Source organism: Lepus europaeus, chromosome 13, assembly GCF_033115175.1.
Source record: "Lepus europaeus isolate LE1 chromosome 13, mLepTim1.pri, whole genome shotgun sequence".
NCBI lineage: Eukaryota > Metazoa > Chordata > Mammalia > Lagomorpha > Leporidae > Lepus > Lepus europaeus.
In genome coordinates, this window is record NC_084839.1 from 25937883 (window position 1) to 25953064 (window position 15182).

General features: G+C 52.6%; 1 protein-coding gene across 1 annotated transcript in view; it reads right to left on the reverse strand.

The window, feature by feature from the left end:
* The window catches only part of ALK (ALK receptor tyrosine kinase), a 761992-nt gene that overhangs the window by 41501 nt on the left and 705309 nt on the right, over positions 1 to 15182 (reverse strand). Inside the window, exon 12 of the mRNA XM_062210172.1 lies at positions 7768 to 7930. Coding sequence (XP_062066156.1) covers positions 7768 to 7930 — 163 coding nt within the window. The remainder of the gene's footprint in view (positions 1 to 7767; positions 7931 to 15182) is intronic.

The window sequence follows — 15182 nt, forward strand, 5'->3', positions numbered from 1 at the left end:
TGGCAAAGCATGGGGCAGGGCTCTGGGCTGCGTTCGGCTCCAAGTTACAAACTAGATGGCAACCCAGCGACAGTAGCCAGGCTGACTCCCCCGCATGGTGGCCTCGGCCCCACGTTTCCAACCTGAACTAGGGAGTGGCCTGAAGTGGTGGGGAGAAGGCAGCTGCCTGCCTGGGCTATTTGTTGTGGGGCGGGCCTGAGATTCCACTCTTAGTGCTTCACTCCTTTGGAAGTATCTAGTGGCCACTACAAGGCTGATGAGTTGGCTTGGGTGTGCTGTAGAAAACAAAGCAAGGCTTAATGCAGGCAGACCTGGATCCAAACCCAGCTCTGCTACCCAGGGCCAGGTGCCTCCCTCCAGATGCTGACCGTTCATTGCGCCGACCCTGAGAGCCAGCACGCCCTTGAATGGTGTGCCCACGGTGCTGAGGCAGCCCCGCTCTCTCCTGGTCCTGCCAACACTCCTCACCAGCCGCATCGCTCACCCTCTCTGAGCCCATTTCCTCATTTGCGCTGCGCAAGGGCAGCAACCCACATGTGCATGCCTTGAAAAGCTGCTGTGAGAATTCACTGAGACACTGTCTAGGAAGGGACCTAATTCAGTGACCGGACGCCAGAGACGCACTTGCACTCCTTTCCCGGGAGTGACTTCTGGAGTCAGGAGGAGGAGAATGAATGAGAACAGGGTCACAGGTGGATCAGGGCATGGCCCGAGGCACATGGGGTAGAGAGTGCCCTGTCCCACGAAGGGCCCATCTCTGCAGGGAGCCAGTGGGCGCGCCAGGCAGCTGCGGCACGTCTGAGGCCCCCGGGCCCTGTGGATCCCACCAGAATATCACCCTCAGACTGACTCTCAAACCTTCTCCCCATCTCGTGTAAACAATTTATTTTTGATGGTTGACAAATGACAAGAAATTAATATACCTGCCACTCAAGTGGGGAAAATGACTCGCTGCGACTCCAATTTACTGGAAATTACAAGATACCGTTCTCGACGAGCTGATGCTGTAATTTTTTTGTTTTTCCTCATCTAAATCCATGTCCCCTGGTCAGAATGGATGTTTATTGGGTTTGCGTTTTGTATTATTGACTGTGAGCTATTGTTACCTGATGTAATTGAGTTGTGAATCTTTTTTAAATAAAGAATTAGCAGCAAATCAAAGCGGCTGCCTGCTGGATCTTGAAACGACAGCACAGCTGGTGTGCAGCCTTGCTGGCGGCATCCACACCCGCCTGGGAGGGGCAGGAGAGCACGGGCCCCCTGCTCGGAGAAACACAGAGCACCCCACTTCTCGCCTGTACCACACAGAAGAGGGAGACCAGCAGCCTCTCTGTGCTCTGCCTCTCACTCCCACTGGGACTTTGGCTACGGTCCCTCCTTTCTCCGGGCCTCAGCTTCTTCATCTGTGATATGGGGATAGTAAGATCCAGCTTGCCCATCTTGCAGGGCTACTGTGAGAACATTTGGAGTGTATGAGGGTGTGCGGGGCTTGGTCAGTAGGAAATCTCATCCAGATGGGTCCCTGGAGTCCTCAGGTGGCATCCCTGGGGGCAGCATCCACGGGGCAGTTGCAGTCCCAGGTTCCATCCCTGTTGCCTCAATGAGCAGGGTTCACGGTCCAGATCCTCCCCCAGTGCCTGCCTGGCCAGTACAGCCGAGGTGCCTGGCACAGCAGAATTGGCAGGGATCTCAGCGACCTCACTCTGCAGACAGAGCCATGGAGAGCAGCGGCGGCAGCTTCCAAGGTCACACGGTGCCCTGGTGGCAGAAGCTAACCCCACGCCGCATTCTGCCTGCAGCCTAACCCCCTGGCTTGCATCCCGCTTCCCTTCTGAGGGCCAGCTCTCTGTGCACTGCGTGGCCATCCACCTGCCCGTGGCATCTCTTGCTGTGCTCTGCACCTTGATGGGCGCTGGAGACTGCTGGACATCCCTGACCTCTGTCCAGTCTCCACCCTTTGCACAAGTCCTGCGGCCCCTCCCAGGTGATGGAGCACAGTGGGGACGCCAGCGGTTTGCACGCTGGGTTGAATGACAGTGCCATCCAGTGGCACGCACTGCTCCCCCGAGCCAGGCGAGAAAATGAGTGCTACTGATGGAGGTTGTCCGCAACAGATGGGGCCCAGGTCAGCGGCTCCAGCTGGGGCCTGGGCCCCTGGCGCATTGTGTCTGAAGAGCGAGTGACCCGCGGGAGATCGGCCATCAGGAGCCCCGGGCGGTGTGTGACAAGTGTCTTTCTGTGTCATCTCCGGTGTGTGTGTAGTGGGGGTGAGGGCTGGGAAGGACACAGAGGCTGCAGGGGCAGATGAAGAAGGGGAGAGGTTGGGGAGAGCGAGAAGTGGAGGCCGATACCCACTGCGCGCTGGCTCTGCTGACAGGGGTGCCTTGCACACTGGGGTCTCAGTCCCCCAGTGGTGCTCACCGTGGCCTCCCCACCCAGCATGGACCCCATAATCCATGCTCTCTTGGTGACAATGATCTCCCACCCTCCCACGTCCACCATGGCCACCCCTCCGAGCACACTCTAGATGTTGTCGTCACACAGAAGCATGGCTCAGAGATGCCCCTCCCTACTGCCCTAATCATTGCCTTTCCTTCTCAGTCCAGCTCCTAAGAGAGCATCTGCCACTCACTGTCCCTGCTTCCCCAGCCCTTCAAGCCAGGGGCGTCCTGGGAATTGTCGGTCTGACCTCCTCCCAAACCCTACTTGGCCCCGCAGCCCCCTCTCCCTCTGCTCCGCCCTCCACCCCCAGCCCTGGGCTCTCCCTGCCTGCAGCCATGTTTCCATTACTCCCAGCCTCACGCTGTCAGCAGAGGGAGCTAAAGGCATTTGGGAGGTGAGGCTTCAGCCCTGGCCTGGGGCCTGCCACTTGCAGCCTGAGCTGTACAGGCTGTCCTTGGCCTTGTCCCTGGGTGGCGTTCTGGCTGCCCTGACTTGTGCCAGCAGCAGGTGCTGGCCCCTGTGCTACTCCCATCAGGAAGGCCCTCCACCCCCCGCCTCTGTGCAGGTGACTCTCAGCTCAGCTGTCTGTCGGCTGAGTGAGACGCCTTTCTCCTGGCCACAGACAGCAGCACACTGGGTGTCAGGCACCTTGCAGGTGGGAGAAATGCTTCTCTGAGCTTTGCAAAACAGGAGAGGGGCAAGTCCAGACAAATCCAGGTCACATGGACGTGGAGGCAGGGACCTTGTCAGCTGTCATTGTTTTTTTTTTTTTTTTTTTTTTTTTTTTTTTGACAGGCAGAGTGGACAGTGAGAGAGAGAGACAGAGAGAAAGGTCTTCCCTTGCCGTTGGTTCACCCTCCAATGGCCGCCGCGGTAGCGCGCTGCGGCCGGCGCACCGCGCTGTTCCGATGGCAGGAGCCAGGTGCTTCTCCTGGTCTCCCATGGGGTGCAGAGCCCAAACACTTGGGCCATCCTCCACTGCACTCCCTGGCCACAGCAGAGAGCTGGCCTGGAAGAGGGGCAACCGGGAGCTGTCATTGTTGACGGAGGAAGTGGCTGGGAAAGTGGAGGGGGAGATGTGGAGTTTGGAGGTGCAGCTGGGCCCCAGGTCCCCCTTTCTGTCTCTGTTTTCTGAGCCTCCTCCGAGGTGGTGAGAGGAGCAGAGCATGGGAGATCAGCCCAGGACAATGACCAGCTAGGAGTTGGGAGTGCTTCCAACAGTCTACACCCCATGGAAGTCCATGCTGGCATCTGAGAGGTGCTGTCTTTCACTCCCTGAGCAGCACGCAGAGAGGCCAGTGGCAGTCATGGTCCCAGGCCACGGGTGGCAGCCAGACAGTGCTAGCTGAGCACCACCTGGCGGGATGAATGCCCCAGGGTGGGGCTCCCACCCTTTCTGCTTCCCAGGCCTTTTCCCTCACATTCTTTGCTGGTCCCTTGCCTTCCTCACCATAGGAACTGCATGTAGGAAAAATAATGCAGAGAAAACATCCTCCAGCAAGGGGCACCTGACTTGGGGACATCCTGACATGGTCTCAAAGGCAAATCACTAACATCTGTCTCTGTGATTACTAAGTTATGTGACTGACATTGCCACCCCAGTCCCGAGTCTCCTCCAGGGTCAAGGCTGAGGTCAGGATCAGATCTGTCGGGGCCTTTATATGGTTACAACACAAGGAGCCAACAACAAAACCCAAACTCAGTGTTCTCCGGCTTTGATTCTTCCCTTTTGATAGGGTGCTTTTGTGGGCCTGGTCGGAATGTCCCTGTTAGCAGCCTGGATGCTGCGTCCTGTTTCAACAGGAACATGGCTCTTTGTGTAAGCTTCTGACAAGGCCACCGCCAGGCAGAGCCGAGGGCCGTGAGACAGACCCCGAATCTCTAAGGGTCGCATGGAGCCGGTGCTCCCATCTTGGCTGAGATTACAATGCAGTATGGTAACACCAGGGCACGCCATGCAGATCAGAAACCTGCATGACTCTGATACGGCTGTGGCGAATAGTAAATGGGAAAATGAATTAAATAGTCTCTAATAAGTGTAGTTCTTTTTTTTTTTTCTTTTTTGACAGGCAGAGTGGACAGTGAGAGAGAGAGACAGATAGGTCTTCCTTTGCCGTTGGTTCACCCCCCAATGGCTGCTGCGGCTGGTGCACTGCGCTGATCCGAAGCTGGGAGTCAGCTACTTCCTCCCGGTCTCCCATGCGGGTGCAGGGCCCAAGCACTTGGGCCATCCTCCACTGCACTCCCGGGCCACAGCAGAGAGCTGGACATGAAAAGGAGCCACCGGGACAGAATCTGGCGCCCCGACCGGGACTAGAACCCCTGTGTGCCGGCGCCGCAGGCAGAGGATTAGCCTAGTGAGCCATGGTGCCGGCCATAAGTGTAGTTCTTGAGGCGGGCCAAGTCTCTCACAACACAGGGCCCATCTGAGGAAGCGAGAAAAAAGTTCCTGGAAACAGAGGAGTCAGGAACTGCTGGCGGGAGTCTCTGCTCCTGCAGGTGCTGCTGCTGTGGTGGACGCGGCTTTAGATTCCGTAGATTCCGACACTGACCACGCCCAGGCGTGGTGCTGGCCCTTGTGTGTCACCTGGCTTGGTGCCAGGGATGAACTATGCCCCGCTCCTGGTGCCTTCGGGGACGGCAGCCCACGAGGGCCCCTCCAGGGCACCTTGTGACTTGGTCCTTTATGTATTTACTAGTTAATTTCCAGCGAATGTTTATGGAGCACCTGCAGGTATTAGAGGGCGCCAATGGAAGAATGGAGCCAAAAGACCTGTTCAATTCAGCACCACCTTCTTTACATTGCTCTCCCCACGTGGGGTGTGCTGGGCTGGCTCCTGTCAGGTGGTTGGGCCACCCCTCCTGGGCTCTCATTTCCAGAGGCTTCTAGGAGGTGGTGGTGAATGTGTCCTCCCCTTCTGCCCACTCCCCGCCTCTCCAGAGTCCAGCTGTGGGTGTCAGCGGTAAAAGCACAGATTCTGAGCCAGAGGGCCCTGGGCTGAAATCCCAGCTCTGTCATTGGCTGTGCGGCTCCAGACCTGTGACTAAGCTTCTCTGACTCTGGTTTTCTCGCAGGAAAGCACAGTGGTATCTAGTGCCACCCCCTCACTGCTCAAAGCGGGAGAAACGCCTGCTGGGCCCTCGCCAAGCTGTCATCCCCTTGCCCTGGGAGTCCTCTCCTCCCTGCTCTGGGAGCCAATCAGCAACAAGGGCAGCTCTGCCTTGCCCCCAGTGGGGGGTTGGGGGGGCGGGTGTCCTTGGGGCATTGACATTGGAGTGGAGCGGGACCTGGAGCAGCTGATCTGATTGCAGCCAAACCTTGTTACTGCATTGCTGCCCAGAATGTCACTTAGGAAGCACTTAGGGCTCTCCCGGCACATGTCCGCCCCGGGAGGGGGCTGCCCCAGGAAACCTTACGCTGGGCAGGGAGACCAGGGCAACCTGAGAACCCCATCCAGTGGGGAAGGAGTGTGGCTGAGGCCTTGGTGGGGGCTGGGGTGGGGAAGGAGACCACATGTGCCCCGTGTTTGGGCCCTGGGAGCACTCACACCAACCACTGCGTCCTGGCCAGGAACCCCGTTAAACAGCCCGACCGCCCTGTGCTCTGTGTCTGAGCTGTGGGGTGGGGAGGCCTCGGCCACAGGGTGGGAAGTGGTCTCTGCGGGGTAGGGTGGCCTCGGCCACAGGGTGGGAAGTGGTCTCTGCGGGGTGGGGAGGCATCGGCCGCGGGGTGGGAAGTGGTCTCTGCGGGGTGGGGAGGCCTCAGATACGGGGTAGGAAGTGGTCTCTGCGGGGTGGGGTGGACTCGGCCACAGGGTGGGAAGTGGTCTCTGCGGGGTGGGGAGGCCTCGGCCACGGGGTGGGAAGTGGTCTCTGCGGGGTGGGGTGGCCTCGGCCACGGGGTGGGAAGTGGTCTCTGCGGGGTGGGGAGGCCTCGGCCACGGGGTGGGAAGTGGTCTCTGCGGGGTAGGGTGGCCTCGGCCACGGGGTGGGAAGTGGTCTCTGCGGGGTGGGGAGGCCTCGGCCACGGGGTGGGAAATAGTCTCTGCGGGGTAGGGTGGCCTCGGCCACGGGGTGGGAAGTGGTCTCTGCGGGGTGGGAAGTGGTCTCTGCGGGGTGGGGAGGCCTCGGCCACGGGGTGGGAAATGGTCTCTGGATTGTGTGACTGCAGGGGTTCTAGGCTCTCCGGGCCTCAGTTTCCTTGCTGGTAAAATGAGGATGGCAGCAGTGGCCTGGCTGCCACACTGTAGAGGACCTCCCAGGCGCATCTGCACTCAGGGTTCCATGAAGCTCAGCGTTCTCAGAGGCTGTGTCAGCATCCCTGGGAGCTTGCTAGAAATCCACATTCTCTTGGGGCTGGCGCTGTGGTGTAGCAGGTAAAGCCACTGCCTGCACTGCTGGCATCCCATATGGGTGCCAGTTCAAGTCCCAGCTGCTCCACTTGCGATCCAGCTCTCTGCTATGGCCTGGGAAAGCAGTGTAAGATGGCCCAAGTCCTTGGGTTCCCTGCAACTGTGTGGGAGACCTGGAAGAAGCTCCTGGCTCCTGGCTTTGGGTCAGCCCAGCTCCAACCATTGAGGCCATTTGGAGAGTGAACCAGCTGATGGAAGACCTCTCTCTCTCTCTGTCTCTGTAACACTGCCTTTCAAATACATACATACATACATAAATAAATAAGTCTTTAAAAAACTGCATTCCAAAAATAAAAATATCTAGTGAAAAATCAAAAGACGACCTCTATTAAAAAAAAAAAAAGAAGAAATCCACATTCTCAGACACCCCGGCCCTGCAGATGAGGTGGCCCGGGGCTTGGCAATCTGTGTTGAACCAGCCCTCCTCCCTTCATTTAGTACCCTGGCCTCCAGGTGGCACAGTGGAGTCAGGCCTTGTTCTATTTACTGGCATATGCGAGGCTGGGGTTGGGTTGGATGAGTGTTTGAGAACAGCTGCTTTACTTGTGAGTGGTGAAGGCCCCAAGGAGAAGGACATCAGCTTTGGTGTGCATCCAACTCTTGTTTCCCAAACATTTTTACATGCACCGCCTCATTTGAAGAGTATCGAGTAATAGAGAACAGTCCGACATAATTATCATTACTAGTAACAATCCAGACGCTTCCTTATGCATGCCTCCTTGAAGACAAAGGACACATCTTCCTCGGTTACTGTGTCTCCCCATCTCCAGCCCTTACACCCTCCTATGGTCTAGAGTCTTCACCCTTGAACCTGGGCAGGCTTGGGCACCCTGGGGTCATGCACCCCAGGCTGAACTCCAGTCCCCTTCTGGAAGGCATTTCTGTCCCTCGGCCTCCCCTTGCCCATACGCACCTGTAGGTGTCGGTGGCTGGCACTGTCCAGATCTGGATGCCCTTCAGGGGGCCTTCGCTCCCCACCACCACACTCTGGTTGGAATTCTGGTAGGCGTTGTTGCACTGGGCCTGCGTGGGGCCATGGGGCCCGCTGGCCCCGCACGTTGTGAACAGCCAGTGAACTGTGGCAGAAGAGGAGAGGCAGTCACTCACTTGGCCGGGCCCTCCCTCTCCACAGCCTCTCTGGGCTGCCTCCAAGTTGTGTGCACCGTGGCCTCAAATCTCCACTCTATGATGGCACCAAGGTTGGGAGAGTCACCAGAAGCCTGTGTTGAGAATCTACCATGCACCACTCTCTGTGTCGGAGACTAGGGGAAAGACACTCTCAGCTCCAGAAGCGTATAGCTCCTGAGAAGAAACCAATAGGGATGCAACCACCCACAGTACAGGACGGGGTGGGGAACAAGCCATAGGAGGTAGGGGAGTTCTGAGAAGGGAGAGGGGCCCCTTTCAGGTGGGAAAGGCACGTGCAGCCGCTGAGGCTCTTGGCCTCTCACAGTCCAGCACAGGTGCTCAACTGTGCTACTGGGAGGGCATCTAACCAGCTCCCAAAGGTGTGATACTGGCATATAGGAGCCTCTGAGTTTAGCGAAGACTGGAAGAGTACATTGGACACATATCAGCTTCATGACCCCATTATTGGCCCAGGGACGCAGAGAAGAAGTTGGAGCAGGAAGCCTTGCACCTGCTGTCCATGGTTCTGTTAATCAGGCACTCCTTCATAGCCTGTACAGTGGGCAGGCATCCGTCTCCCTATTTAGGTTGTGGTTGGAAATGCAATGAAAGCAGCTTTTAGGTTCTTTATGCAACTGAGAGGAACAAAAATGGAACAGAGCAACTTTGCCGTTAGTCAACATCCCTCCCTTTCCTAGGCCCTCAGCTCTTTGCGGTGTGTTCTGGCCTGCTCAGTGGCCTTAGGCGGCCTTCCTGGGACCCCACCGAACACTAAGTGCAGCTGCTTCCTTATCCCCTTCTCCTCACTGGACTTCTTCCTTCAAAACTTTCTGTGCTTGGGTCAGGCCATCCCTTTGGGAGTTGTCAGCTCTGTTTTTGGCCAGAATTCTAATAGTTTCTTAACCAGTAGAAACCTAACAGCATATTATTGATTATTTACTTTTACTTAAAAAGCAAAAAAACCTCATTGGGTTGTAGAAATTATTTCTTTTTAAGGAGAGATTAACTTGAATTCTACCTGCAGAAAATGATAGAAGTGTTTATTTGCATGTACATAGCTTTGTTCACTGAAACATTAAGCTGAAACATTTTGGAAGAACCCAGACTAATTTAATGATTCAAATGTGAGAGGTTAATTTGGGTTGCCAATTATAAGCAATAAGATGGAGACTTGGGGGGAGGCAGCTTGATAATCTGAACACTGGGTCACTTGTGGAGGCTTGCTGGCATTGTCCTGGCCCTGGGGGCCAGGAGTTAGAAGTTCTATTCTATTGGGTTCCATGGCATACAGGTGCTCAACATTGAGTTTCACTGTTCTCAGAGGAAGATGTGGAGTTCCATTTGTTTTCTGAAGGACATTTCAAGGGCCCGAAGGTAAGGAATTGCTTCACCTTTGGTGTGAGTGGCTGATGGTGAATTTTTGGATCTATTTGTGTTATTGATTCAAAGAACTAACTCGGCACAGAAGGTATTTTAGCAGAGCTGTTTGGCCAGGTGCCCTTTTACCTGTTCCACAGCCTACATCATACACATGTGGGCTGTGCCTGAGGGGTGATGTGGAAAGAACATAGGTTTGGAAATCAATAAAACATGTGCATTTGGGGGAGCCTCATCAGTGATGGATTATCAGACCTTAACCTACTTCCTTCGTCTGTAACAGGGGCTGGGTTGGAAAATTAAAAGAAGCCAGTGTGTACAAGTTCTCAATGCAAAGCCCCAAACTCTCAGACTGTGAGTGGTGCCTACAGTGTCTGCCTATACTCAAGGCTGGTGCTGTCCCTAACCAGGGGGACGTGTGGCCAGGGAAATTTCTGTTAACACGATCCCGGGTCAGCAGCACTTGGGAATTTAAACTCAGTGAGGGTGGCAATGAGGATGGGGGCAGGGAGAACAGGAAAAACTCAGACAGGGAGCTGAAAAACCCACTCCTCCCACTATGTCCAGCACGAGGCTGACTCTGCACACCCAGTCTGTGCCTAAGCAGGCAGCTGAGGTTTGGAGCAGCCTGGTCCACCTGGGGGCAGATGCACGGGTGTTCATTTAGTGAATTCAAGCCTGAAAATGAAATAAGAGTTCTGTAGTCTTCCCTTGAGAGTGTGCTGGGGCAGAGAGCTGACCGTGTGTGCTTGGCACCCTACCTGAGCTTCCCGCCTTCAGGGGGGCCTCACTTCTAACTGCGGCCAAGGTCGACAGTGTTCTGAAGGGTCTGAGTCCTTCCCAGAGATTTGGACTTCTCCTTCCTGGCCACTGGCCACCTGGTGAAGTAGGAGGAAGGCACGGGCTTTGGATTCAGATGGGCCAGGTTTTCCTCATCCTAGAATGTGCTCCCGATTTAGCCGTGGCACACAGGTTAGAGTCGATAGCCTCTCTGGACCTCCATTTTTTAACATGAACAAATGGAGATTAAAAAAACCTACTATTTAGACTTTCTGCAAAAATAAGATGGCGATCCAAGGAAAATGCTTAGCACAAAAGCTGGCTTTAGAGATGCATGGTGAATATAGTTTAAAAAGGGTGTGACTTCATATTCATTTTCTCCCTGCGGGAAGCACATACCCCATCTCAAGATTTATTTCCGCTACTCCATACAGGAAGGACTCTAGGGCCATTTCTCAATAAAGGGACTGGTATTTCCCCAATTCAGTGGACAGATATTAGTCTCAGGTGGTTTCTCTACTCAAAATTTTGTTTTCATTTGCAGCAGTTTCAGACGGCAAGGTCCAGAGAGGGAACTGTTTCTAAAGTGGACTCCGTGGGAACAGAGAATTTGCCGTCCTAGGTCAGACCCGTGAGTCATCCAACCATAATTCATGCTCATAGAAGCCTTTGAGGCATGGTGGTCCCCCCACTCCCTTGGATGGGTCTGACCCTCATAAATCTGCCCCACTTTGTTTGGAATCAATTTATGCTTCCCCCAAGCACCACCTCTTGGGGCATGGAGCTCTCAGCTCATTGCTCACCAGGCAAGGGCTGGCCATGTCCCATGTGTGTGCACTTGCCTTCCTCGAGTTTTGGCCTGCTGGTTCTTGTTGTGCGTGCTGAATGGAATCTCCTGGACTCATAGCATGTCACAGCAAGATGGGACCTTGGAGATCACCAAACTCAGTGGGTCCCAAGCCATCTGAGGACTTCAAAACACAGATCCCAGGGCCCTGGGGACTGAGATTCAGTAGCTTCCGAGTGGAGACAGGGAGGCCGTACTTGCATGATGTGAAACTTTTCCCAAGAGAACCTGATACTCAGACTTGTATCCTAGCCCCACCTACCTCAGTGTCCAAATGAGCAAAAAAGCATTCTAAAGAGAGGAAGATCCTCTCTCCCGCTTAATGTTGTATGATTGTTCAGAATTTCTCTTCAGACAAACCCCTCTACCCACAAAAGATGAGTGGCCTTTCTCCCAGTCTTGGTTGATATCAGTTTAAACCACATCCATCAAACAGTCTTTACAAGGGTCCAGAGGACCCCTTCATTTCCTTTCCTATATGAAATCCTCTCATTACTTGATGAATGCCACTCTTAGCATCATTAGTTGCTATTCTCACACTGCCTTTTATACTACTATGTCTGTTTAAGTGTTTACAGGAGTTGATAATGGAATGAACCAAGGCCTTCACCCACCATGTGGTCAACCAAATGCTGCTACAGGGATATACTCAGCTCCTGACCCAGGAGACAGCGGCTTGAGACAACACCCCATGCCAGCAGAGTACCTCATCGCCCCATGTCAGCAGGGAGTAGCTCTAAGACAGATGATTGCCCCTCTACCCCTCCTGGACTTTTGAGGCTAATGTAATCCCATAGAACACCTGCCTTATAAAAACAAAAGGAACAAAAGGGGGGGGGGGAATGTTAGTATAATGGTGCGGTCTTACCTATGGTGCAATCTACACCCTGGACACCATCCTAGGCTCTAGCCTCCCACCATGGCTGGAAGCCAGGTGACCCCGTGGCCCAACCACCAGCGTCAGCTCCACCCCCACCCTAATGGGATTCACTGCTCCTACTTCCCTGCCCGCCCCCCCAGCAAAGGTTTAACAGGACCTGTTCCTGAACATGCGGCTCTCTCTCTCGATCTCCCTATCACTCTCCCTCTCTCTGTCTCTTGATCTCTCTCTCCCTTGCTCTCTCGATCTGTCTTGATCTCTCTCTTATGCTCTCCTTCTGCCTCTCTATTCCTTCTTTGCCCCTTCTCTCTGCTCTTTTGGGTTTCCCCCAATAAGCCCTTTCCCTCAAAAAAAAAAAAAAAAAAGAGAGAGGAAGAAGATACTTTTCTGAGCCTATCAACACCGGAAGAGGAAAAATATGGAAGGTTCCTCTTTCTCTGTCCAGGAGTTCTTTGGCGTGATCAAACACCCCCAGCTTTCCGCCTTGAAGGCTTGCAGCTTTTCCATACTGTGCCTAAATGAGTCCCTGATCCCCTGTGTCCTTTTCAGAATCCCCTCTAGTGCTAGAATCTGCTTCTGAAGATGGACCTGAGGGTGCCTGTGCCTCTGTCGAGGGAACACCTGCCATTCTGCTTTACTTCTCGTGTCCTTCTGAAGGTGCTGGCTGCTAACAGACGCCAACAATTTCTAGATCCTAGGTTATTGCTCTGAGCCTGGTAGTATTGCCTCTGGGGAGCCTGGAGGGGCCTGCAGGACATATCTTGGTGTGTGTGTGTGTTGGGGGGAGGGTTTGCTTCTTTTCTGGAAGCAGGAAGGATCTGATAAGGTAATACAGGCTTGGTGGGCATGAGATCAGTTCTAGCTAAGGCAGGCAGAGTTAGAGCCAGGTGAGTGTGACCTTCAGGGGTGTCACTGTAGCAGAAGGCACTGGGCACAGCCTTGTAGATCAAAGATGTGGTGGGTCCAGAAATGGAGAAGAAGGGAAGTTAGCACAGTGGCTCCCAGGGGCAGGGGAAGTCACAGTGAGTTTTGAACCTCACATAGAAGCTCTTTGCTTCCTGAGCTGCTTTATCCTCCCTTCTGAGCGACAGTGCTTGTGGTGGAGGGGCTGGGCCTTAGATACCTGAGAGGTAAACTCCACTCACAAAGCGGGAAAAACCTTCTCAGTATCTTGCGCACCCACTGCAAGTCAGGCGGTGTGCCTCTATACATGCATTAAATGTTTTAAAACCTGCTGAAGGCAGAGCTGCAGTTTCCCCCTGAAAGTCAGGAGATTCAAGTTCAGAGGAGCTGAGTGATTCGTCTGCAGCATACACAATGGATAATTGGTCAAGCCGGGAATTAAACACAGTTCTTCTGTCAAGCCAAGTTCAAAGCCTGAAAAGGATCCAGAATCACTAAGAAATTCCCTTGGACTTTTTCAGAGTGTTAGTTTTCTTCTAGATCTGAACATAGGGCTCAGTTAAAGCCAGGGGCAGGCCATTCTAAAGTTGCTCAGAATCTTAGGGTCCCAGGTGAGAGTCTGATCAGGCCCACAGTCCTGGAACAGTGGCCTCCAAGTAGTTTAGCCTAGTGGAGTGTGGACTTTCCAGGGTCATGGGGCACCTGCCAAAGAAAGCAGGTGCTCAGTCAGGGCTCTGGTCCCCAGAAAGACCACGGGAAACCAGGTGATGTCAAAAGGGAAATCCAGGAGCGAGGATACTTACAAGGCCAGGAGGCAGAGATGTAAAAGAGAGGGACTACGTCTCAAGCAACAAGGCAAAACTTGGGTTTATGGAGAGAAGATCAAGGTCACAGTGAACTGGTAGTGATGCTGAGTTTGATGTTGAGCCACCAGTCTGAGGGTACAAAGGTCCTCATGTTCCCTTACTACAGGTTTTTATTGGAGGATGGGGAGTAGGGCAAAGAGGAAGCCTTTTCTTACATAAAAAGCAAATATGCAAACGGAATAAACCCATTTTACTAAAAGTCATTTATGAAGGAAAAAAGAGAACAGTTTCATCTTGCTCTTGCACACACCACACACTTGGAACACAGTTTAATATTCATTCCGATCTAAATTGTATATGGAACCCACAAACATCAAAATGCTGACTGGTTATAAACAGTGAGTCAAGAAAAACCCATTGAGCACTGGGTTTCATTTTAAGTATATGGCAGAATACTTCATGAAGAAACAAATCAATTAGTAATATATAGCTCAATGCAAAAAAAAAATAAGCTAGATGGTGATTGTGCTGGTTTTATGATTGTTGCTAAGCCTTATCGTCTGCTCAATTCAAGGCAAGAAATAAAGCATGATGCAAAATAAAATAAGCTCCCAACCATCATTATTAATCACAATAATATGGACCTGCCTAGGGGGGATGACCGATGTGTGCTATACCATAGGATCAACTGTGCCATTGCGATTCTGATCCATAGAACTGAATTTTATCCATATGCACTGACTGAGCTAAACTTCATGGAAGCTGTGGCATACTGAAACTTTTTTTTTTGAGAAGAAGAGACAAAGAGAAGGGGAGATAGAGCTGGAGAGGGAGAGAGAGGGAGAGGGAAAAGAAGAGGGAGGGGGGAGAGAGAGAGAGAGAGAGAGAGAGCGAGAGCCAATTTATTGGTTCATTCCTCAAATGCTGGGCTCCAAGACAAAGTCGGGAGCCAAGAACTCAATCCAGGTTTCTATAGGGGTGGCAGGAATCCAATTACTTGGGCTATTCTGGCTGTCTCTCAGTGCTTGCATTAACAGACAGCCAGAGACAGGAGCCAGAGCCAGATATCCAACCCAGGGACTCTGATATGGGTCTTGGACATCTTAACCAGCTCCTTAGCCACTAGGCTGAATATCCTCTCCTGTAACATTGTGAGAAGCACTGTAAATCCCATTAAATAAGAATTATGACCAATATTGAAGTATATCTAATCATTTACCCATCCATAAATGCATATAACACCATTCTTTAATATATTGGAAAAAGTAAACTTTTTCTTGCATACTTGAAACAAATAAGTTATTTTCTTATGAGAGCAAAATGAAAATAAAGTGCATATTGTAGCTACTGTGAAATTAAAACATTTCTACCACTTATTTCAGCTCTTTGAACAATGGAGCAACGTCCCCATATAGACATATAATCAGACTGATACTGGCACTGCAGTTACCTAGGCAACTCACCAACAACTGAAGATGAAATATGGACTTACTGAGAGATCACTTGGTATATATTATTATAAAAATACTTTTGGTTTAAAGTCCTGGCTTATTTTTTGATCTGTTGTACATGGAAAAAAAAACCAAAAAACAAAAACCAAGACCAAA